The following is a 24,303-nucleotide window of genomic DNA, read 5'->3' on the forward strand; positions in this document are numbered from 1 at the left end:
ATTGGTGGGACTTGGCTGGAACGCGGAGGACGGACACGCCCCGGAGGACGGCGGCGGCGGGGCGGAGTGGCGACGAGCGGGCGAAGGCAGGCAGGCCGCGGGCGGGGGCGCGGGCCGCGGGCGGCTGCGAGCCCGCTGGGCGCCGTCGGGCCGCGCTCGGGGTGGCACTTTACACCCGCTCCCTAGGCCCGGCCCCGCCCCCGGCGGCCGCTGCGCAGGCGCCGTGGGCGTGGCCGGAGGCGGGAGGCCACGTGGGGTGCCGCCGGCAGCGCGCCATGGGTCCTGCGGGCGCCGCGGGCTCGGGGCGGGCGCGCTACCTCGTGTTCTTCCAGTACTGGGGCACCGGCTTTAAGTACGCGCTCTGCTCACCCCGGCCGACCGCCGCCGGCCAGCGGCGCGGAAGCCAGTGGCCCGGGAGGGCGCGCGCGGGGGCTACACCCCGGGCTCTCGGGCTGGCGGATGTCCGGGGCGCGGACGCCGACTGGGGGCTCGGAAAGGCTTTGTTTGGCCTCAGAGAGGGGCGGGCCGGGCCGAACGCACGGCCGAGACCGGGCGGGCAGGGTGGCCCTGGCGGGTGCTGCCCCGTAACCCCGCCGCTCTGCCCGCAGCGGGGTCGCAGCTGTCAGGGGCGCCCAGTGTGCCGTCGGGGTGCAGAACTACCTGGAGGTGAGGCCCCACCCCACGGGGAGGGCGGCGACCCCCGGGACGCGCGCCCGCGGGGAAGGTCACGGCCCGCCCGTCGCCTTGTCGCCGTAGGAGGCCGCAGAGCGCCTCAACTCGGTGGAGCCGGTCAAGCTCACCATCTCCAGCCGCACCGACGCGGGAGTCCACGCCCTGAGCAACGCGGCGCACCTGGACGTCCAGCGCCGCGCAGGCCAGCCGCCCTTCTCTCCCGAGGTGGTGGCCCAGGTCCTCAACAGGAACCTGAAGCACCGAGGCATCAGGTGAGCCCAGGACCCGAGCATGGCCCTGTGCTCTGCCCTCTCCTGTGCCGGTCCACTGCGGGTGGAGGCTGGAGGTCCAAACTGGGTGTCTGGGCAGATACCAACGAGCGCCGGACAGGTGGGCAGGGCCAGCCTCCTCTTCTGAGCCTGACCTACTCCCCAGGATACTGCAGGCCTTCCGAGTGCCCGGTGACTTCCATGCTCGACACTCAGCCACCTCCAGGACCTATCTGTACCGCCTGGTGACTGGCTGTCCCTGGCCTGACGGGCTGCCCGTGTTTGAACGGAATCTGTGCTGGGCTCTGCGGGCAGAGTGAGTGTGGTGTGGGAGTGGGGAGGTGGTCACGGGCCCACCTGGCCAGGCCTCTCTCCTCACTCCTCCCCTGGCTCCTGCAGCTGCCTGGATGTGGCTGCCATGCAGGAGGCTGCCGGCCACCTCCTTGGGACACACGACTTCAGCGCCTTCCAGTCGGCTGGCAGCCCAGCGGCTAGCTCAGTGCGCACACTACGCCGAGTCTCGGTGTCCCCTGGCTCAGCCAGCCCCTTCGTCCTCCCCCAGGAGAGCAGGTGAGGGGTGGCCCTGCCTCGGGGTGCTGGCCCTGGTCAGGAGGGCACCAGGACCTCCCCCAGCAAAGGCAGGTTGGCACAGGGCCTGCTGTGCTGGGCGTCTGCGGGGTCTGGGGGGGTATGCTGGCCAGCTGGAGGGTGTGGGCCAGCCAGCCGTGAGCCTGAGCTGTGCCCCCCCAGGCTGGGTCTATGCCAGGCTGAAGCAGAAGTCGGAAAATGCGGTCTTTCTCAGAGGACCCCTGCCCTTCCCAGAGGATGGGGCTTTGGCTGCCACTGAATGGGTTTTACTGTGGCTGGTGGTTCCGGCCCAGCCTGGGAGGGGAAGGGTTCCACTGCCCCAAGCCGGTTTCCTGCCAGGTGGCAGCGCTGAACTCTAGAACCTCCCGAATGGGGCCAGCCCCGGCTGATCCTGGCTCTTGGCGATGAGCTGGCTGCGCTCCCTCCTCAGGGCCTTGGTCCTGGTGGCTTGTTTGGTGAGGGCGTGGCAGGCCAGTCAGCCCTTCCCCTGCACACTACAGTTTCCCTCACATGGGCTGTAGCTGCTTGTTCTGAAGCGGAGTCTCACTAGGTTGATAAGTCTCACTACTTGCTGAAGCTGTCCTCAAACCTGTGATCCTCCTGTCTGAGCCTCCCAAGTACTGGATTACAGGCGGGCACACCACACCCAGCTCTAACTGCTCCTGACTTCTGCCCTTGGCCTTCCTGGATGGGGAGGGGGAGCACCGGCTGGCTAAGCCTGGGAGTCCCAGCCTGGGAGTCGGCCCCCAGCCCTTGCCTTGCTCCGCCTCACCGGCGAGCAAGTGGCTAGGGGTGCCCTGGACTTCACTCATGGTGTGCCCCTAGGCAGCTGCGCTTCTGGAGCCTGGAGTTTGAAAGCCAGTCGTTCCTGTACCGACAGGTGGGCTTCCTGTGTCCTCCTGTGGGTGCGGTGGGGGTGGGGTGCACAGGCGGCATGGCAGCCTCAGCTCCGGGTTGGTTGCAGGTACGAAGGATGACAGCTGTGCTGGTGGCCGTGGGGCTGGGAGCTTTGACGCCCACCCAGGTGAAGTTGATTCTGGAGAGCCAGGACCCCCTGGGCAAGCACCAAGCTCGTGTTGCCCCCGCCCGCGGCTTATTCCTGAAATCAGTACTGTATGGGGGCCTCAGGGACCTCGGTAAGAGGTGGCAGGTGAGGGGAGGGTCTCCCCTGAAGCTGGGTCCTCACTGGGGTTGGAGCTCTTGGTAGCACTTGAAACTCCTGTTCAAGAGACGGAACCCGGGCACCCAGGGGAAAGCCAGGGTACCAGAAGGGTAGCTGGGCTGGCCAAAGACTGCCAGCCGGGGTCAGTGACCCAGGCCTGGAGCAAGCTGTCCCTTCTCAGACCCACTGAGCAAGATCCCAGTAGTGGAGGAGCTCCTAGCTGATCCCAGCCCCAGGCTGACCTAGGTCTGTTCACAGGTTCTAGCTCCTGCACGCTGCTAGACCCGGCTGGAAATATGGACAGCTCTGGATACCCAGCTGAGGTGGGGATGGCCACAGGACCCTAGGCCTGGCCGTCAGACCTAGTCCTACATTCTCTACACTCAACACGGCCTGGTCCAGCACCACCTGGGGCTGCAGGAGTCTGCCTGGCATTCTGCTTCCCTTCAGCCCATAGTCCCTGCCACCCTGGACACCCCTTCTCTGCCCCGGAGGAGGCTGGCCTGGGTTAAGGTGCAGGAGTCAGGTGTGAGCAGCCAGCGAGTCCAGCTCTGCCCTCTCAGGAGCACCCCCCCCCAAGCCCTGGAGTAGGAATAAAAAGTGGAGAGGTCTATTTATTGCCAGAAACATCCACTCAGGTTGGCCTGTGACTCTGGTCTTGTCCCAGGACAGGGGCTGTGGCCCAACCATGGGCTCTAGTCACATGGAGTCTTGGTGTGGAGATGCAGCTCCTCCTGCCGGCGAAAGGCAGAGGCGGAGGCCTGGATGGTCAGCGTGTCAGCTGGGGGCCTGAGGGAGGCCCTTCTTGAGCAGCGCTGTCAGGAAGCTCCCCAGCTCCTCGTCCTGCAAGGCGAGAGGACAGTCATCCCTGCCCAGGAGCCGAGCCCACCATCTTGATGCGGCACGGCGGATTCCACACCACCCTTACCTGGTAGGTCCAAGAGACCAGGAGCACCTTGGTGCCTGGGTCCTCTGAGTGGGCTGCAGCCTGGATGAGGATGGACTCCACGGTCACTGAGCCATCAGGGAGGTGCTGCACGCAGTGGTCCTTCAGGGTGCTGTGGGGGAGGCACAGTTAAGTCAGCTGCCTTGCTTCCAGGTGGAGAGGCAGGGCCAGGGCACACCTTTTGAGGTGGCTGTAGACGCGCAGGGCGGTTTCTTGCTCCTTGCGTGTGTCCTGCAGGTGCACGCGGCAGGTGAAGCGCAGCTGGTGCTCAGCCAGGCCCAGCTCCTTGAGGGCTTGCTCGGAGGACACCAGCCGGAAGCTCTGTGGGGCAAGGGCTGGTCAGGCAAACACATGTGCTGCCCCTTGGCACCGCGGGCGACCGCCACCACCACCCACACTCACGCTGTCCTTCATGATGAGGGTGCCGTGCAACAGCCGGGGCCTCTTAGCCCCAGGCAGCAGCCCTGTGGGAGGGGTGGCAGCTGTCAGCACAGGCCTCCTTACCAGCCACCCCAGCCCGGGCCCCGTCCCTCGTACCCTGCGCCATCTCCCGCTTCAGCAGCCCCAGGGAGATGCCTACGGGGATGCTGGGGCTCGTGGGCAGTGTCACTGTTTCGCCGTTGGCTGGCATGTAGCAGCTGACCCCTGGAGGGTACACAGAGAGCATCGGTAGGGCCTGGACGGCTCCGCTGCACCCATCCCGTGGGCAGCCCCGCCTGGCGTCCCACCACCTACGGAATTCCTGCTCGATCTTCTGCCTCAGGAACTCCATCTTCTTGGCTTCGCCGTGCACCAGCAGCACGCTCTCGGGCTCCGCCTGGCCTACCAGCTGCATGATGCCCTTGGCATCAGCGTGCGCGCTGAATGACATGTACTCCACCTGCATCCGAACCTCCAGCTGCAGTGGCCAGGCAGACAGTTACCACCTGCGGGCAGCCTGGAGCCTCCCGCCCATGGGCGAGGGTGGGCACTCACCACCTGCCGCCCTTCCATTTCCAGCTTGCGCTGCCCACTGAGGATCTTGTGGCCCACGGTGCCCTGCACACAGTAGCCAGGCATGATGACCTGCGGGCAGGGATGGAGCTCAGCCACGTGACCCCCAGGCTGGACATGCCAGTGGCCTCCTCCTGGGACCCCCACCTGAACCCTGGGGGGCCACTTCACCCCTGCCTTCCACTCTGAACCCTGCTGCCGCCTTGGGAGCTGGGCAAGGCGCCTGCCCTCACAACGGCTGCTCAGGAGGCCAGGGACTCCCTGTCTGACACACAAGCTAAGTGAGTCTGGGCTGCCAGGGTTGGCCACCCACTCCCACCCCACCAGCGGCAGTGTCCTCAGCCAGTATAGGACTGTCCATGGCAGCTCAGGGACAGGAGGTGGACAGGCCTGGCCCTTGCCCTCCAGCAGAGGCACTGCCGGGGCCTCACCATGTTCTTCTCATTTCCTGCCCATTTCCGAAAGATCTGCAGGGACTGGCCCGCATGCAGCATCCCGGGTGTTGCAAACACGACCTGCAGGACAGATGGGGAGGTCAGGAGGCAGGCCTTGGTCCAGCCTGGCCACCAGCCCCAACAAGGGACCTTGTGTCAGGCGGTCACTTCCAGGGTCTTACCATGGGGCCAGGGTTATCAGCAAATGCCCTGTCGAAGGCTTTAATGTGCTTGAACTCGAACATGTTCCTCTGAACAAAGGTCTTCCGGATCTTCTGGTTGGTCCAGGTGATAAAGAGCTTGTAGTAGTGGTTGGCTTTCTCCGTGAGGCCCGTGGAGAAGTAGATGGGCACTTTGAGGTTCATGCGCTCCCTGTGGGCCCACGGGCACCAGAGTGGGGGTACTTCCCGGCTCCACTTAGGCCACATCACTCCCACGCCCTCTGCCAGGCGGCACCACAGCCCGGCCTGGGCAGAGTCTAGTCCAGTGAGGGATTAGACCCTCTGTTCTCTCCACCCTGAAAACCCCATGGCCAATGCCCTTGGCCTGGGTCCCCTATGCAACACGGGCTGGCAAAGGGGCCCATTTGTGTTGAAGGCTCAGGGTTGGACCACAAACCCTACCACAGCTGGCCAGCAGGCTGACATGATGTCATGGTCTCTAGGCACATGGCATCTCCACCCACCCAGGGGGCAGGGCCAAGCCACCACTGGCACGAGGTGCGGCTGTACCCACCGGCTGTCAGTACCACCTTGGCTTCCAAAGCCCACGCCCTGCCTTGTTGGTTCTGCCTCGCATAGTGCCTCCTCCTCCTGCGCTGCCCCTTGGCAGGGCTCCCCAAACACTGTCCTGCCCGCACCTACCAGAAGGTCTCCAGCAGGATGCAGAGCTCCTGAGCACGGCCCAGTGCAAACACAGGGATCAGCACCTGAGGGAGGGGGGCGGGCTCAGGATCCCCGGCTGTGCTACCCACCTTGAGCACAGCGAGTGGCAAGCTGCTGGCCGCGCCCAGCTCTGTGGACAGTTACTGTAAGACTGCCTCTGCTAGTGCGCCCAGAGTCCACTGAGACAGCACGGCAGGGCACCCTGTGCTGGCAGCCTGTGTGGACCCCAGCCACCTCCCCGGGCCAAAGTCCTGTTCCCAACCACACGTGGAGACAGCAGGGCCCTTGAGGATGCTCTGGCCAGCTCTTCAAATGGTACCCGGCTCCCAGGGAGGGCTCTTCAGCGTCCCTCCTCCAGGCTGAACAAGTGCCCCCCATGTCAGGCCCAGTCACTGACCGGCAGACACGCCCCGGGTACCCCAAGGCAGCTGCTACCTTCCCACCACGCTCCACAGTCTCGTGGACTTTCTTCAGGAAGTCTCGCTCCCGGCAGCGCTTGGAGTCGCGGATGGTGGTGGCGTAGGTGGACTCTGTGATGAGCAGGTTGGGCCGGCACTTGTCGATCCAGGCAGCCCTGTAACAGGCAGGTGTGGCTGGTGGTGGACTGTGCCCACGCTGCGGGACCAGGGATGACCAAGCACACCCAGCCCTCCATAGACCCCTTCCACACTCAGGAGGGGCGTCTGGCCTGTGCCTTCCCGCCTCTGAGCTCCCAGGGCAGGGACCCCCATGCTAGCCACTCAGGGGCCTGGCACCCCCACAGGTCTCCAAGCCCCAGCAGAACCCCACGGGGTGAGGGGCCCACTTACCCCAAGTGCCGGTCTGGGGTCATGTTATAGTCACCCTGGCAAAGAAGGTGGCAGTGAGGAGGGTACCTCCCCCCAGCAGCCCCACCTCATACCAGTCCTGGCACTGACCGTGTAGACCACGGACTCTGAGCCCACTTTAATCTGGAACATGGCTGCCCCCAGCACGTGGCCGGCGTAGTAGGCTTTGATCTCCAGCTCATCATCCACCTGCGGAGGGGGCACTCAGCTCAGGCCACAGCTGCAGGCCAGGCACCGTGCAAGTCGGTGCAGCCAAGCCTCCTTCGGCTCCCACTTTGAATGTACAAGGCTTGTCTCAACCAAAGTGGCCACAGAGGCGATGCAACACAGAGCGCAGATGAGACAAGTCTCAGGTCTCCTGACGCCGGTTTCCAGCTGAGCATTGTGCACACCTATAATCCCAGTACTTGAGGGGGCTGAGACAGGAGGATCAAAGGCTCAAAGACAGCCTCAGCAAGTAGTGAGACGCTCATCCACCTAGCAAGACCCTGTTTCAAAGAAAAAAAAAAGCCGGGCATGGTGGCGCACGCTTGTAATCCCCGTGCTTGGGAGGCGGAGACAGGAGGATTGCGCAGGTTTGAAGCCAGCCTCTCTGGCTTAAGAGACACTGTTTCCAAATAAAAAGTATAAAATAGGTCTGGGAGTATAGCCCGGAGGTAGAAGGGTTTCCAGGAACCCCAGTACCACCAAAAAAAAAAAAAAAAAGCCGGGCGTGGTGGCGCACACTTGTAATCCCTGCACTAGGGAGGCGGAGACAGGATTGCGCAGGTTCGAAGCCAGCCTCTCTGGCTTAAGAGACACTGTTTCCAAATAAAAAGTATAAAATAGGTCTGAGAGTATAGCCCGGAGGTAGAAGGGTTCTATCCCCAGGACCATCAAAAATAAATAAATAAATAAATAAATAAATAAATAAATAAATAAATATAAATAAAGACTAAAAAATAGGGCCGGGGTATTGCTTGAAGGTAGAATACCCCTGGATTCCATCCCTAATACTGAAAAAAAAAAAAAAAAAAAAGGGCTGGGAGTATAGCTTGGAGGTAGAATGCCCTTGGGTTCAATCACTAGTACCCCCCGCAAAACTCAGTTTCCACATGTCTTTATATGATCTGTGAGGATGTTCAGAGAAAGGCAGGACTAAGAATATGGGCAAAACCCAAGAAACCACAAAAGTGGGGATTCTACGCCAAATGAAGAACTCAGTGGATGAATTTAACAAAAAAACCAAACAGAACGAGCTGGACATGGTGACGCACGCTTGTAGAATCCCAGCACTCGGGAGGCCGAGACAGGAGGATCGCGGTTCGCAGACAGCCTCAGCTACTACTTAGGCCTTTGCAACTCAGTGAGACCCTGTTTCAAAATAAAGAATAAAAAACAGTGCTGAAGGTGTAGCTCAGAGGTAGAATGTCCCTGCATTCCATCCCCAGTACCGAAAAAAGAAAAAAAAAAACAGAGAAGAGGAGATGTTCAGCACGAAACCCAAAAAGACAGGGCAGAGGGTCCAGAGTGAGGGTCTAATGCCCAGCTACTGAGCGCAGCAGAGCAGCGGCCAGTGAGGACAGAAGACGGCAAGCCGCAGAGCCCATCGGGTGGGCGCTGCGCAGCCAAGGAGACAGTGAGTGGGTCCCTCGCACACTGCCAGCCCAGTGCCAAGGGAAGGCTGCAGGCCCACAGCTGCCTGGGCAAAACCTGTCCAACAGTACAGGAACGAGACGAGCAGCAGCGCTAGGCGTGGGGCTCAGGACGGTAACCCCAATTCTTGGGAGGCTAAGACAGGCACAGCTCAGAGGCAGGACACTCTTGGATTCACCCCTAATATCTATCTCTCTCTCTCTCTCTCTCTCTCTCTCTCTCTCTCTCTATCTCTATCTCTCTGTCTCTCTCACACACACACACACACACACACACACACACACACACCTAGGCATGGTGGTGCGCGCTTATAATCCCAGTACTTGGGAGGCTAAGGTAGGAGGATCTGAGGTTCACAGTCAGCCTCAGCAGCTTATGCCCTCCAAAACTTGGTGTAGCTCAGAGGTAGAGCACTCCTGGGATCAATCCCCAGTAACACTCTCTCACACACACACACACACACACACACACACACACACACACACACACAGGCACAAAAAGCTGGGTACAGGTTTGAGATCAGCCACAGCAACTTAGTGAGGCTCTCAACTTAGCAAGACCCTGTTTCAAAATAAAAAAAACCAGCCAGGTGTGGTGACACACACATGTAAACCCAGTACATGTGTAGGATCGCAGGTTCAAAGCCAGCCTCAGTAATTCAGTGAGGCTCTCAGCAACTTAGCAAGACTCTGTTTCCAAATAAAAAATAAAATAGGGCTGATGTATAGCTTGGAGGTAAAATGGCCCGGGGTTCAACCCCCAGCATCACACACTTAAATAAATAAATAAAGGGCTGAGGGTCTATCTCAGAGGTAGAACACCCCTAGGTTCAATGCCCAGTACTTAATAAATTAAATAAATAAAGGCATAAATACTTAAAGCCAGGCGTGGTGGTGCACGCTTATAATCCCAGCATTCAGGAGACAGAGACCAGAGGATCACAGTGCGCATACAGCCTCAGCTACTTAGTGAGGCCCTTCACAACTCAGTGAGACCCTGTTTTAGAAATGAAAAGCCTAAGAAATAGGGCTGGGGGTTAGATCTGAGGTACGGCGCCCTGGGTTCCATCCCCGGTACCGCAAAAATGGGTAAATCAATAAGTAAATCAATCAATCAATCAAGGCTGAGGCTGTATTCAATGGTAGAATGCCCCTGGGTTCCATCCTCAATTCCTCAAAAAAGAAAAAAGGTTAAAAGTAAAAAATAAAAAGCCGGGCGTGGTGGCCCACGCTTGGGAGGCTGAGACAGGAGAATCGCACAGGTTCGAAGCCAGCCTCAGCAACTTAGACCCTGTTTCCAAATAAAATATAAAATAGGTCTGGGAGCATAGCCCGGAAGTAGAAAGCCTCTGGGTTCCACCCCCGGTACCACCAAAAAAAAAAAAAAAAAAAAAAAAAAACAGAAAAAGATACATCATGCCAACACTAACAAAAAGGGGTGGGTGGTAAGAGGCCTTTAAGATAAAGACAAGCCTTGACTTCTTTTCATCCTTCCTGCTGGGCCTGTTGCCAGGGCTCAATCAGAAAGAGAAAATGAACCAAAACACATATGTACCTAGTAACATAGTTTCAAAATATATAAAACAAAACAGGGGGGGGGGGGCTGCAAAGGGAACAGAGTCCCAACTCTGTGAGGAGGCCTGCAGGAGCCGCCCATCACTGGCACGTCTAGAATCCTCACCTCTTCCCCAGCCCCACGTCACCACAGCCCGCATGGCCCCCAGGGCTTGCCTACCTCACCTGGTCCCCGCCTCCCCACCCAGCGGACATACCAGGAGACCCAGCAGCGTGTGACACACTGCCCACAGCCCAGTGTGCTTGGGGGCACCAGTGTAAGGGGGGGGGCTTCTTCAAAGCCACTTGGGCAGAGCGGGGGTGGGGGGGCTCACGTACACACGTGGGTGCGCACGTATGTGGTATGCAGTATGCACTCCTCCAGGGCTAAATGCCACACCCTGGCTGGACCCTCCAGCTCACCCCCTGCTGCCGTCTGATAGCCCTAGGGGTGGCCTGAACCCAGAGGCCCTGGGCCTCCCACCACGCGGAGCAGACCCAGAGGCCCAGGCAGCTGTGCGCGGCGGGTACCTGACCTGGACCGTCTGGTGCAGGTGGACCGCCACCACCTTCTTCATGCAGTCTTTGATCATCTGAGAGGTGAAGAAGTTGGCCTCGCCTTTCTTGTCCACTGCGATCTTGCGGTAGTCCTCCAGCAGGATGGGGCAGATGGCCTGGGTGGGGTGGGTCATGTAGATGGGTCCATCATAGCCCACCATCTCACTGAAGTAGGGTAGCGCTCCACAGTGGTCCAGGTGGAAGTGGCTGGAGGGATGCGGCAGCAGTCAGCTGGGCCGCCCCCAGCCCCCACGCCGGCTCCACAGTGGTCCAGGTGGGATGCGGCAGCAGTCAGCCCCGGCCCCCAGCCCCCACGCCGGCTCCACAGTGGTCCAGGTGGAAGTGGCTAAGGGGATGCGGCAGCAGTCTGCTGGGCCGCCCCCAGGCCCCCACGCCAGCTCCGTGGGTCCCGCCACTCCTCACTAAAACACCAGGAATGAGCAAAATCCAATCTATCTTCCCAAATATGCAGTCTAAATGCTCTGCAAAGGCCAGGTGTGGTGGTGTGTGCTTGTAATCCCAGTACTTGGGAGGCTGAGACAAGAGGATCACAGGTTTGTGGCCAGCCTCAGCTTCTTAGGCCCTCCATAACTAAGACCATGTCTCAAAATAAAAAACAAAAAATGGGGCTGGGGCCAGGCGTGGTGGCACACACTTGTAATCCCTGCGCTTGGGAGGCTGAGACAGGAGGATCGCGCAGGTTCGAAGCCAGCCTCAGCTACTGAGTGAGGCTCTCAGCCACTTAGTGAGACCCTGTTTCCAAATAAAATATAAAATAGGTCTGGGAGTAGTAGCCCTGAGATAGAAAGCCCGTGTGTTCCATCCCCATATACCACAAAAAGAAAAAAATAATAGTTCTGGGGGTGCAGCTTAGAGGTAGAATGCCCCTGGGTTCCATCCCCAGTACTGAAAAAAAACCTCGGCAAGAAAGCAAACAAATGGAGCCGGGCGCGGCGGGCGCGCTTGTCATCCAGCCTTCGGGAGGCTGAGACAGGAGGATCGTGGCTCATGGCCAGCCTCAGCTAGTGAGGCCCTCCGCAACTTAGTGAGACTCTGTTTCAAACTAAAGAATAAAAAATAGGGCAAGGGAGGTAGCTCAGAGGTCAAATGCCCCTGGGTTCCATCCCCAGACCCACAAACAAACAAAAACAAGTAAACAAACCGATAAAGGTGTCTCAGGCAGCGGCATTGTGCAGGAACACAGGCAGCTGAGGGCAGCCTACGGGGGCAGGGGGGAGCCCCACCTCTGCCTGTGGCCAGTAGCCGAGGACCCCGCCGAAGAGAGGCCGCTGCCGCTTCAGCCTAAGGATGCTCGAAGGGCCAGACAGGGCCAGAGGGCCACGGCCAGCGGGGAGGCCTCAGAGCTGGGCCCTGGACACGCCTGCACACTGGCCGAGGTGACGGTGCGGGAGCAGGAGGAGGGGACGGAGGTGCCCCAGGCTCAGCCCCAGGTGACCCACCGCCAGTGGACTCGGTGCTCCTGAGACAGCAGAGGCACATGGCCCGGGCGGGGGCCACACACCGTGGCTTGTCACCTCAGATGAGGCAGGGGGAGGAAGGACTGCAAGACCCCCACCTGATGATCACACAGTCCAGGAAGTCAGTCAGCCGGCCATTCTGGGTGATGTAGGAGAAGTCAGGAAAGCGTCTCTGAGGAGTCAAAGGGAAGGTCAGATGCAGCAGGCTGGCCTGGCCTCTGGGCACAGCAGACAGCGGGCACCTGGGGAGGAGTCCAGGAACGGGTCTGGACACAACCGTCCCGGTGGGCCACACCCACACCCCGAGCTGCCCTGCCTCCTGGAAGGGTCCAGCTGCTGGCTGAGGTCCCCTCGCCCAGGGTCTCCCGGAGCCCCCAGGACCCTGCTGGGCTCTCGTGTAGAATGCCTCGACAGGGGCTCACTAAGCCCCCCCCACCCCCGGCCTGGGTGGGCACAGCTGGCCAGGCACAGCCGCCACTTCCCGGCTACCCAGGCCCGTGGCTACCAGGAGCAGGTGGGAGGACTCACATCGTCATTGTAGCCCATGTGCATCCCGCAGTCCAGCATGACGTTCTTGCCCGCGATGGAGACCAGGATGCAGCTGCGCCCCACGTCCTGACCAGCCCCTGTTCAAGGGAGGGCAGACAGACGTGGCCAAGCTGCCTTCCCCAAGCCCCCTTCCTACTCCTGCAAGTACTGCCCTTTGTGGTCTGCGGGCCAGTGGGCCAGGAAATGACACAGGACACGAGTGGGCTGGAAGCACAGCCACCTCCACTTACAGGCAGGGAAAGGCATCCCGGGCAAAGCGCTGAGCCACCAGGCCCCTCCCACCATGCCTTGCCTGCTGTCTCAGCCTCCCAAATACTGGGACTAGAGGTGTGCACCACCACTCCTGCTGCAGATACTTAATGTTGCAGAGACCAGACGAGCCAAGGTCCAAACTGAGGGTTGATCACAGCTAACCCGGCTGGTGAGGGTTGATCACAGGTAACCCAGCGTCCAGCAGCAAATGATGGAGGTGGGCAGAGAGCCAGGTGAGGGGGGATGCAGTGGTGGGTGCTGGGGGGGGGTGTGAAGCAACAGTCCACGGAGAAAGAGGGGAAAACAGGCTGACAGAGGAACCCACAGAGAACCCACGCCAGAACGCAGAGCCGCAGAGCCTGTGGCTGGACACAACCCCACTGCCCAGCTCGCACGCGGGCAGCACCTGCTCAGGAACCACTCAACCTCGCAACCACCTGAGCCCCAGGTGGTCTCATGCTGGGTTTACTGTCTGGGATCCTGAAAACAGAGACTGACCTCCCAGACAGGACAGCAAGCCAAAGAGAGGAGGAGAACAAGGAGGGCGGCCGCTCGCGATCCCGGAGTCGGACAGCTCGGGGACGGCGGCGACCCCCACTGATCCGGGCGAAGGAGAGCGCTGGAGCGCAAGATGCTGGGGAGCTGGGCCAGGGCAAAACGCCTTGTGCCCTCGGCTGCTCCGACTCACCCAGGGGCGTGACTCTGATCTCGGGCATCGTCTGAGCCGGCGGCCCCGGGCCCGGTCTCCTCTGTGCTCCCGGGACTGGCGCGCTCTGCCTGCGGGGAAAGCAGCCGACACTCGCCCGCGAACCCGGAACCGAGACCCGCTAGCCCACGCGCCGCACTGCGCAGGCGCAACCTCGGCAGCCCAGCTTCCGGTGCGCTCGCCGGAAACAAGGGCTGAAGCGCCGAGTTCTGATTGGACGGCCGGAGGAGGGAGGGGGCGAAGAGGAGCGCGCCGCGGCACCTGATAGGACTGCCTGCGAGGGGCGGGACTGAGGGACGGGGAGGAGCGCACCGCGGCACCTGATAGGACGGCCTGCGGAGGGCGGGTTGGAGGGGCGGGGCGGAGCGCCCCGCGGCACCTGCCCAACTGCAGCAGAGCCTCCGGCTCCTAACTGGTAGACGCGGTGCTGGCCGGGCGGCGAGGACCTGGCACCAGCTCTGCGCCGACCTGCGGTTGCAGCCAGCCCTCCCCATCGCTGACTTCTGCCGCGGCCCCGAGCTGGAGCAGAGACCCGCCAGCCCGGCGCCACCGGACAGCATCCCAGGTGAGACTTACAGGATTCCCTGGACAGCACCTTGACCCGCCCTCCAGGCTGGGTGCCAACGTGGGCTCCTGTCCTGCCCGACGTCCAGCTTCTCCCCCCGCCCAGCCTTTTCTGCGGCAGGCTTAGAGGTGCCCTGCACCACCTTCCGGGAGCTGGCAGGCTGCCCTTCCTGTTCTCAGCTCGCGCTCAGACAGCTCCTAGAAGCTCCTGGCTAACTCCTTGTCTGCTGACTCCGGTTCTAGGCAAAAAGGCCAAGCCCGCAGAATATAGGTGGTCAAGAATAAACCCGTGGGGTCTCCGAGGCCATCTGCTCTGTGGACAGCACACAGGCCCTGAGAGAGGGGAGGGACGTGCTGGAAGACTTCAGGTCAGAAAGCCAGTCTTTCTGAAGCGTGGGAGGACCCACCTCCAAGGGCTACGCCCTGGGTCAAGCATGCAACTCAACCCGTGGAGCCTGCAGGGCCTGGGCCCCACTGGACAGCACCACGGCTCCGGCACCCTAGACCATGGGCAGGGCAGGAAGTGCAGCTCATTTTCCCCAGAGATGAAGGCCGAGTCATAGGGTGGTGTGAGCAGAAGGGGATCCAGGTGTCCTAAGCCTGTCTTCTGGGGTCCAAAGGACACAGGAACCCCCAGCCCCAGCCAGGTGAACGTTCATCTTGGACAAAGGTGAGATGCAGCCAGGGCCCATCAGAGCTGCCCCACAGTGTCCACCCTGAATGCCAAGGCTGAGGCCCTTTGGCACCCAGGAAGGTGGGGCTGGGGTGTTTGGAGGCTCCCACCCAAAGGGTGGGCACCAGAGTGTTTGTGGGTAAGAATGCAAGCAGAGCTAGGAGCCTGGTGTGCTGGTGTGTGCCTGTAATCCCAGTACTTGAGAGGCTGAGACAGGAGGGTCACAGGTTCAAGGACAGCCTCAGCAAGAAGTGAGATTCTCAACAACGTAGTGAGACTCTGTTTCAAAATAAAAATAGGGCTAGGGATGTAGCTTGAATGTAGGATGCCTCTGGGTTCAATCCCCGGTACCACCAAAAATAAAAAAATAAAGAATGCAAACTGGGCGTGGTGGCACACACTTGTAATCCCAGCATTCAGAAGGCTGAGACCCAAGGATCGCGGTTCGCGGACAGCCTCAGCTACTTAGTTAGGCCTTCTGCAACTCAGTGAGACTCGGTTTCAAAATAAAGAATAAAAAAAATAGGGCAGGGGGTGTAACTCGGAGGCCAAATGCCCCTGGGTTCCACCTCCAGACCCCCCCCCCCAAAAAAGGATGCAAGTTGGTCATGGTGGCGCACGCTTGTAATCCCATCATTTGGGAGGCTGAGACCTGGAGGATCACGGTTCGCGGACAGCCTCAGCTACTTAGTGAGGCCTCTGCAACTCAGTGAGACCCAGTTTCAAAATAAAGAATAAAAAATAGGGCAGAAGGTGTAGCTCGGAGGTCAAATGCTCCTGGGTTCCATCCCAGACCCTCAAAAAAAAAAAAAAAAAAAAAGAATGCAAGCAGAAGCCAGGTGTGGTGGCACGTGCCTCTAATCCCCAGTACTTAGGAGGCTGAAGCAGGATTTCAGGGTCCAAGCCAGCCTCAGCAACATAGTGAGGCTCTCAGAAACTTAGAGTCCTTGCTTCCACATGAAAAACTAGGACTGGAGATGTAGCTCAAAGGTAGAGTGGCCCTCTTTAATCCCCAGCCACAAAAAAGAAAGAACGCAAGCAGAATCCAGAGCCCATTCCCACCTGGAGGCCTCTCCTGCACCCCTTCCAGAATATTCCCTGGAGTTGGGGTAGGGACTGTGGCAGTCTTCTGTGTTAAGACCTTTGGCCCAGCCACTTTCTGTGGGGGTGTATACAGTTTTAACAGCAGGAGTGAAGGCTGGCGTCTACCTGTTGAAATACCAGCCCGCTGCTTCTGCTCTAGCCTCAGGGATGCAGCTCTGAGCAAGAAGGGGAGCCACCCTCCCATATGCTCACCCATTCCCACAGTGCGTGTCTCCCTCTAACCTACTATGAGAATGCCCCACTCTCGGAGTCCCCGTATTCGTGAGGCTCTGACCCCCCGTGGGAATTTTGTGCTGACAGGGCGGGGCTCCAGGTCGCCAGAGTTCTGGACAGGGCTCTGCCCTTAGAAAGGTTTCTCCAGCCTGTGGGAACACACAGCATTCATGCAAGAAGCCTCGACAGAGGGGCCTGCTGCAGACCATGTGCAGCCAGGAGCCCAAGGCCAGCAGCTGACCCGCTGGCTGAATGCCAAGGAGGGCCATGCCAAAGCTGTGGGCATGGGGTACCCGGGAGAAACGCTGCAGGGCCAGGTCAGTGTGTCTGCAAGCTCGCGGCTCCCAAGGAGAGAGCTCAGTGGCGGGGATGGGGCCTCTGGTGGGGCGTCAGCAGGCACAGTCAGAACCCCAAGCTATGTCTTTCAACTGCTCCTCCATCTCCCACCTCTCTGGAGGAAGTGAGCCGCTGAGTGAGCCGACCCAGGAAGACAACCCAAAGGCTCGACGTGTGCAACTGTTTCAGTTCGTGTTGGAAAATGGGCGACCTGGAGACAGAATTCAACTTGAAGGTTGTGCTGGTCAGTTTCAAGCAGTGTCTCAGTGAGCAGGAGGAGGTGCTGCTGGACCACTACATCGCCGGGTGGAAGGGGCTGGTCAGGTATGTGCGTAGGGGCCGCCGCCACAGTGCCAGAGTCCACGTCATACCCACGTCCCTCCTAGTGCCAGGGCACAGTGGGGCAAGCTGGCAAGCTATGCCCGCCCAGTCTTCTGCCTCCGCCTCCAGGAGATCTGTACCCAGCAGACTGGGGGTCAGGTCCCTGCAACATGGGAAGCTACCTGCGGCCCGGGTTGAGCCTCAAGCTTCTATTTCCCTACACAGGTTTCTCAACAGCCTGGGCGCCATTTTTTCCTTCATTTCCAAAGATGTGGTCTCCAAGCTGCAGATCATGGAGCGCCTGCGCAGCAGCCCTGAGCGTGAGCACTACAGGAGCCTGCAGTCCATGGTGGCCTATGAGGTGGGCAGCAATTTGGTAGACCTGGACCGCCGCTCCCGCCACCCCAGCTCAGGCTGCCGGACTGTGCTGCGCCTGCACCGCGCCCTGCGCTGGCTGCAGCTGTTCCTGGAGAGCCTGCGCACCAGCCCCGAGGACGCACGCACGGCCACACTCTGCACCGACTCCTACAACGCCTCGCTGGCCGCCTACCACCCCTGGCTCGTGCGGCAGGCTGTCATTGTAGCCTTCTGCGCCCTACCCACACGCAAGGTCTTCCTCGAGGCTATGAATGTGGGGTCCCCCGAGCAGGCCGTGGAGATGCTGGGCGAAGCCTTGCCCTTCATCGAGCACGTGTACAACATCTCCCAGAAGCTGTATGCTGAGAACTCTCTGCTGGACCTGCCCTAGTGGCCAGTACCGTGACTCGGCTCAGGCAGCCTGGGGCACACCCTTCCACAACAGAGCTTGCTGGGTGCCACCATGCCTGCAAGCTGAGCCTGTGGGGAGCCCCTGGCTGTCAGGAGAGGTGGGCAGCGGCCCAGATGAGGCCACGAAAGCCGTCCTCCTGGCCAGCAAGGGGCACCCTGTGCGGACACTTTGCCCCAGCCTTGGCTACACACGTCCTCGGTTAGGCCCCACTGAGAGCAGAAGGTGGGGACGGCGGGATGGGACTGTGTGTAGGCAGCAGCCCCAGAGCTCGCCCGCCAGCGTGCGTGCAGTCAGCTGACCACACCTCCAGGGTATCCAGTGTATCCAGCCTGGGTATACCCTTCCCGATGCTGGTCCCAGGCTCAGGAGTCTCCATCCCCTTCACACCCAGCTGGCCATCCCTGGGCAGGTCAGGCACCGTGAACTCTCCCCGCCCCTCACTTGTCTCCTCGTGACCCTCTCTGGTGCTGAGCAGGCTAGGGGCCCTCATGCCCTTGGGAACAGAAGCCCAGAGTCAAGTCTCCCCAGAAGGTCTCAGAAGGCCTGTTCTGCTCGCAGGACAGTCCTCTTCATGGCCCCTACAGGTGTCCACTCACTGCCTCCTGCAGGGGTGCTGTTGCAGGGCACACCACACACCCTGAAGCCCTGGGAGCTCACCACTGCTGTCCAAGCCAGGCCTCGCCCTGCCCCGTCGGCACCCAGTGAGGACCGGGCAGGTCCCCTCCCCTGGGCTGCTGCTGTCCCCGTGGTGCTGAGGCAGGTGCCACAGATCTCAGGAGGGGCTGAACCCCCTTGCTTAACCGACAGGCCCAGCCACTATCTGGCCTCTTCTGCTGGCTGGACAGGAAGCCCAGGACAGACCCACAGGGACAGCCTCTGCAAAGCAACAAAGTGTGTAATGCACGCTTCAGGGAATGCCTGGTCCCTTGAAAGCTGATGTATGTAAAATTGTCCAACATAAATAAATGGCTTACGGGACTAGGTATCCCACTCTGGGATGGGCGCACCGGGATACACCAGGTGCCTGGTTCCTTGGGGAGGAACATGGGGTATACAGCAAGGGTGGGAAGGGACTTGACTTGGGAAAAGGGTTGAGGCACATGCTCCCCAGCACAAAGGGCTCACGGCGCACCCGAGATGGTGGCCAGCACAGGGCACTGGCTGTGCCCACCCTGCAGGCTGTGGTTTGGCCTCACCTGATGATGTGAGGTCAGCCTCATTTCGCAGGTGAGAGTCACCTAGCTGAGGCTGGGCTGCAGGGCAGGTCTGAGTGCAGCCACACGCTGAGACAAGAGAACCCTGTCCAACCAGGTGTGCTGGTGCACACCCGTAATCTCAGTACGCAGGTTCACAGCCAGCCTCAGCACTTAGGCCATCTGCAACTTAGACCCTGTTTCAAAATAAAAAATAAAATTGGAGCTGGGTGTGGTGGCACACACTTGTAATCCTAACATTTGGGATTCATAGACAGTCTCAGCTACTTAAGCCCTTTGCAACTCAGTGAGGCCCTATTTCAAAATAAAGAATAAAAAATAGGGATGGGGGTATAGCTTGGAGGTAGAATGCCCACCAAGTACCGCAAAAAAAGGTGGCTGGGGATTTAGCCCAGACGTAGAATTCTGGGTTCAATCCTCAGACCTTAAAAAAAAGAGAAAGAGGCCGGGCATGGTGGCGCACACTTGTAATCCCCGTGCTTGGGAGGCTGAGACAGGAGGATCCTGCAAGTTCGAAGCCAGCCTCAGCTACTTAGTGAGACCCTGTTTCCAAATAAAATATAAAATGGGTCTGGGAGTATAGAAAGCCTCTGGGTCCCACCCCCAGTACCACCAAAAAAGAGAGAGAGAAAGAGAGAGATATCTCCAGGCGTGGTGGCACATACTTGTAATCCCAGAACTTGGGAGGCTGAGACAGGAGGATCACACAGGTTCAAAGCCAGCCTCGGCTACTTAGTGAGGCTCTCAGCAACTTAGATCCTGTTTCCAAATAAAATATAAAATAGGTCTAGGAGTATAGCCTGGAGGTAGAAAGCCTCTGGGTTCCACCCCCAATACCACCAAAAATAAAATAAGAGAAAGGTCTGCCCAGGCCAGGGCCAAAGAGGGGGCTACTCTCAGCAAGGGCAGCAAACTGGACAGGAGGGAAGAGGATGCATATTGTACAGGGTCCTCCTAGCACCCGCCCTAACCTTAGGGGCCCCTGGGGCCACACAGCTGCCAGGTACCAGGGAACACAGCAAGGCTAATGACCACAATGGACAGGAGAGGGGATGGCCTGGGATCATGGCGTGGAGTGCCTGTTGGTGGCAGAAGCCCCTCACCGGCCAGCAGAGAAGAGGCCAAAGCCAGGTCCCACTGCTCCTCAATGCCTGGTGGGCCCTAGCTAGGGCTGACGGCCCAAAGCCCCACCCCAGTGCTGGCTGAGAGGCAGGTTGGAGCCGGGCAGAGGCTGGGACTGCCTGCCCCGCCATGTGCAGGCCCACACCTGGCCCTGACGGCCACGCCAGCCTATTTGATTAGGGCCCTTCCTCCCATGTTTGCATGAAGCCTTCCTTCAGGTCCAGCTGAGCTGTCCCCAGGAGGCACCTTCAGGGCCACCAAAGCAGGAGTGGCTGGGCCAAGGGCCAGCTGAAGGGGCACAGGATCCCACAGCTTCCTTGTATCAGACCCCTGGCAGAGGAATAGCTGGGACCCTCAAGGGGTCTTCCTGCTCCCAGACAGCCCAGGCAGGCAGGCTAGGCAGTCAGCCACAGTCCCCGTCCCCACACAGGGCCCCACCCCAGGCAGAGGCTCATCTGCAGGCCTGGAGGTCCACTCCTATAGCCCCCAACTCCTGACAGCACTACCTTGAATTGGAAGCCAGGGCTGGAGAGGGGTTTCTATGCCAATGAGAAGCCCCCAGGTCACAGCACCCTTTGCCTCCCCCATGCCAAGGCCCAGACACCCTTCTGCTTCCTCCTCTCCTCCAGTCTGCCAGCTTCTCCAGGAGTGTGTGTTGGGGTGCTGAAGGGGCTTGGTACAGGCAAGGCCTTGGTCAGTGGCCACTTAGAGCCTGCCTGCCAGGTCACTATGGCTAGAAAGCCTGGCAGTCACATCAGGATAAAAGTCCTTCGGGACTTGGCATATTGAGGGCATGATCGCCCCCGGGTGTGACAGATGAGCATGGCACTGGTTTTGCTAAGCAAATCACCCCCACCCCCCTGCACTCACTACACCTGGGGCTCCGACCAGCTCACCCACTTGCCTCTGCTGGAAGCTGCCGCTCACCATGCACAGGCTCGCCATGCCAGGCCTGGCTGTGCTGGGCCTCGGCCTGGTGGCTCTCCTGAGTGTTGGGACGGGGGCCTCGCTGTGCCTGTCACAGCAGCTCAGGATGCAAGGGGACTACGTGCTGGGTGGGCTCTTCCCCTTGAGCTTGGCCGACGAGGACGGCCTCCGCCACAGGACACGGCCCCACAGCCTCATATGCACCAAGTACGGGGGCCTTTGGGGAGGGTGCCTTGGGTGGGTGTGCTCAGGTCTGCGGTGCTCTGGGCCTGGAGATAAAGCGGCAGCCACCTGAGACCCCGTGTGTCTCCAGTTTCTCGCCCCTTGGCCTGTTCCTCGCGATGGCCATGAAGATGGCCGTGGAGGAGGTCAACAACAGGTCCACCTTGCTGCCTGGGCTGCGCCTGGGCTACGACCTCTTCGACACATGCTCAGAGCCCATGGCCACCATGAAGCCCAGCCTCATGTTCCTGGCCAAGGCAGGCAGCCGCAGCATCGCCGCCTACTGCAACTACACACAGTACCAGCCCCGTGTGCTGGCGGTCATCGGGCCCCACTCGTCGGAGCTCGCCCTTATCACGGGCAAGTTCTTTGGTTTCTTCCTCATGCCACAGGTAAGTCCACTGTCCTTGTGTCCCCTCAGTCGGCACTGCTCATGGGAGCCCTCACATCAGGAGGCGTCTCTCGGCCACTGCAGGTCAGCTACGGCGCCAGCATGGACCGGCTGAGCAAGCGGGAGACCTTCCCGTCCTTCTTCCGCACAGTGCCCAGTGACCGGGTGCAGCTGGAGGCCATTGTGAACCTCCTGAGGAACTTCAGCTGGAACTGGGTGGCCGCCTTGGGCAGCGAGGACGAGTATGGCCGGGAGGGTCTGAGCATCTTCTCAAGCTTGGCCAACGCACAGGGCATCTGCATAGCACACGAAGGCCTGGTCCCGCTGTCCAAGGGTGAAGGTCAGCAGATGGACAAGGTGCTGGAGGTGCTGAGGCAGCTGAACCACAGCAGCGTGCAGGTGGTGGTGCTGTTCGCCTCCTCCCAAGCTGCCCGCGCCCTCTTCTGGTACAGCATCCTCCACAACCTCTCACGCAAGGTGTGGGTGGCCAGTGAGGCCTGGCTGACCTCAGACCGAGTCATGACGCTACCCAACATTGCCAAAGTGGGCACCGTGCTAGGCTTTCTGCAGCGGGGCACCCCGCTGCCTGAATTCTCTAGCTACGTGGAGACCCGCCTGGCCTTGGCTGCTGACCCAGCCTTCTGTGCCTCGCAGCATGCCGAGCCAGACCTGGAGGCGCAGGTGGTGGGGCCACGCTGCCCACAGTGTGACCAGATCACTCTGCGGAATCTGTCAACTGGGCTGCTGCAGAACCTGTCGGCTGGGCAGCTACACCACCAGATTTTTGCCACCTACGCAGCTGTGTACAGCGTGGCCCAGGCCCTCCACCACACCCTGCAGTGCAATGCTTCCAGCTGCCCCACTCAGGAGCCTGTGCGGCCCTGGCAGGTGAGGGTGGGGTTTTAGCTGCCTCCTGCAGGAGCACCGGGCTTCCAGGAAGAGCCAAAGCCCAGCTTGGCTGGAGGTGGCTCCCAGGTCAGCCCTGCCCCACCCCTACTCCCACTCCCAGCTCCTGGAGAAGATGTACAACATGAGCTTCCGCGCTCGAGGCCTGACGCTGCAGTTTGACAACAGCGGAACGGTGAACATGGAGTACGACCTGAAGATGTGGGTGTGGCAGAGACCACTGCCCAAGCTGCAGACCGTGGGCACCTTCAACGGGAGCCTTTGGCTACAGCCCTCACGGATGTACTGGCACACACAGGGCAATCAGGTGAGTGCAAAACCCGTGGGCCCAGCCTCACAGAAGCCCTGTGGCCGGGCACTGCCTTGGGGGAGGGGTGTCTTGGGATGTGCCCCATGAGCAGAGTCACACCGAGCGCCGCGCCAGGTGCCGGTATCCCAGTGCTCCCGGCAGTGCACAGAGGGCCAGGTGCGCCGTGTAAAGGGCTTCCACTCTTGCTGCTATGACTGTGTGGACTGTGAGGCCGGCAGCTACCGCCAGAGCCCAGGTGAGCCGCCTTCCTTGCAAGGGTCTGCGCAGCGGGGGTAGGGGGAAAAAAACCTGCTGCCTGGGGAGGGCGCCTGCAAACCCTGGCTCTAAGGCCAGCACTCGGGCCAGAGCCCATAACAGGGCCACGCGACAAAGCCCCAGCACCAGCCCCCAGATCCCTTTTCTCTTCCCCTCCTGCAGACGACCTCACCTGTAGCAAGTGTGACCAGAACCAGTGGTCCCCAGAGCGGAGCACCCGCTGCTTCCCCCGCAAGCCCAGGTTCCTGGCATGGGGGGAGCCCGCCATACTGCTGCTGCTCCTGCTGCTGGGCCTGGCGCTGAGCCTGGTGCTGGCCGCCCTGGGGCTCTTTGTCCAGCACTGGGACAGCCCACTGATTCAGGCCTCAGGTGGGCCATTGGCCTGCTTTGGCCTGGCCTGCCTGAGCCTCGTCTGCCTCAGCGTCCTCCTGTTCCCAGGCCAGCCAGGCCCCATCAGCTGCCTGGCCCAGCAGCCGCTAGCCCATCTCCCACTCACAGGCTGCCTGAGCACACTTTTCCTGCAGGCAGCTGAGACCTTTGTGGAGTCGGAACTGCCGCCCAGCTGGGCAGCCTGGCTGCGCAGCCGCCTGCGAGGGCCCTGGGCCTGGCTGGTGGTGCTGCTGGCCATTCTGGTGGAAGCGGCACTGTGTGCCTGGTACCTGGCAGCCTTCCCTTCAGAGGTGGTGATGGACTGGCGGGTGCTGCCCACAGAGGCACTGGTGCACTGCTCCATGCGCTCCTTGGTCAGCCTGGGCCTGGTGCATGTTGCCAACGCCACGCTGGCCTTCCTCTGCTTCCTGGGTACCTTCCTGGTGCAGAGCCGGCCTGGCCGCTACAATGGAGCCCGTGGCCTCACCTTTGCCACGCTGGCTTACTTCATCACCTGGGTCTCCTTTGTGCCCCTCCTCACCAACGTGCCGATGGCCTACCAGCCTGCCGTGCACATGGGCGCCATCCTCCTCTGCGTCCTGAGCATCCTGGCCACTGTTTACCTGCCCAAGTGCTACCTGCTCCTGTGGAAGCCAGAGCTCAACACCCCTGAGTTCTTCCTGGGAGGGAGTACCAGAGATGTCACAGCTAGGGATGGCAGCAGGGGCCAGGAGGGGACTCGGGGAAACAATGAGGGACCCCTGACCCAGTGACCTTACCCCATGAAAGCACCCCTAGTAGAGATCCCCCCAGCTTTCCCAGACCGTGCCCCCATGAAGACCCTCCATCCCTAACCCCACATTACCTGCTGACCCTGGCCCCTAGTGCAGTGAGCAGGAGGAGCCCTGTGACCTCAGCCCAGGGCCTCAGAGGCAAGCTCTGTCCTTGACCCTGTTGAGCCTCAACCAAGGCCTGATCAGGTGGCTAGGCCCCGCTGCCCCAGAAGGAGCCCACACTGTGACCTCAGGAAAGCCCTGGCCTCAAAGGGCAGCGCTGTGAGGCCACGCCCAGCATGAGGCTCATCCTGGCAGGCACAGCAGG

At 60.6% G+C, this 24,303-nt stretch overlaps 4 protein-coding genes across 5 annotated transcripts; 3 read left to right on the forward strand and 1 right to left on the reverse strand.

The window, feature by feature from the left end:
* Positions 1-275: 275 nt before the first annotated feature.
* On the forward strand, positions 276-3,390 carry PUSL1 (pseudouridine synthase like 1; the record flags this gene model as incomplete). Its single annotated transcript, XM_080692706.1, has 8 exons — positions 276-352; positions 609-666; positions 757-944; positions 1,108-1,257; positions 1,341-1,511; positions 2,355-2,409; positions 2,494-2,665; positions 3,359-3,390. 8 exons carry the CDS (start codon positions 276-278, stop codon positions 3,388-3,390), a joined length of 903 nt encoding a protein of 300 aa, XP_080548832.1.
* A 78-nt stretch (positions 3,391-3,468) lies between these two features.
* On the reverse strand, positions 3,469-13,516 carry INTS11 (integrator complex subunit 11; the record flags this gene model as incomplete). Of its 2 annotated transcripts, XM_080690837.1 has the most annotated exons (17): positions 3,469-3,534; positions 3,620-3,749; positions 3,816-3,958; positions 4,040-4,101; positions 4,175-4,282; positions 4,373-4,535; positions 4,613-4,702; positions 5,062-5,145; positions 5,247-5,436; positions 5,928-5,992; positions 6,384-6,522; positions 6,758-6,792; positions 6,866-6,964; positions 10,500-10,728; positions 12,098-12,171; positions 12,528-12,625; positions 13,489-13,516. In XM_080690837.1, the coding sequence occupies 17 exons, from the start codon at positions 13,514-13,516 to the stop codon at positions 3,469-3,471; spliced, it is 1,803 nt and encodes a 600-aa protein (XP_080546963.1). The 2 variants fall into 2 exon arrangements, with proteins under 2 accessions (XP_080546963.1, XP_080546964.1); XM_080690838.1 differs by lacking the exons at positions 10,500-10,728; positions 12,098-12,171.
* Positions 13,517-16,598: 3,082 nt separating this feature from the next.
* CPTP (ceramide-1-phosphate transfer protein) lies at positions 16,599-17,465 on the forward strand (the record flags this gene model as incomplete). Its single annotated transcript, XM_080692853.1, has 2 exons — positions 16,599-16,720; positions 16,943-17,465. 2 exons carry the CDS (start codon positions 16,599-16,601, stop codon positions 17,463-17,465), a joined length of 645 nt encoding a protein of 214 aa, XP_080548979.1.
* Positions 17,466-20,765: 3,300 nt separating this feature from the next.
* Positions 20,766-23,975, forward strand: TAS1R3 (taste 1 receptor member 3; the record flags this gene model as incomplete). Its single annotated transcript, XM_080692707.1, has 6 exons — positions 20,766-20,956; positions 21,063-21,363; positions 21,447-22,250; positions 22,372-22,575; positions 22,693-22,813; positions 22,996-23,975. The coding sequence occupies 6 exons, from the start codon at positions 20,766-20,768 to the stop codon at positions 23,973-23,975; spliced, it is 2,601 nt and encodes an 866-aa protein (XP_080548833.1).
* Between the last annotated feature and the right edge of the window lie 328 nt (positions 23,976-24,303).

The sequence above is a fragment of the Muscardinus avellanarius genome, assembly GCF_963383645.1.
Source record: "Muscardinus avellanarius genome assembly, chromosome: 3".
In the NCBI taxonomy this organism is placed as follows: domain Eukaryota; kingdom Metazoa; phylum Chordata; class Mammalia; order Rodentia; family Gliridae; genus Muscardinus; species Muscardinus avellanarius.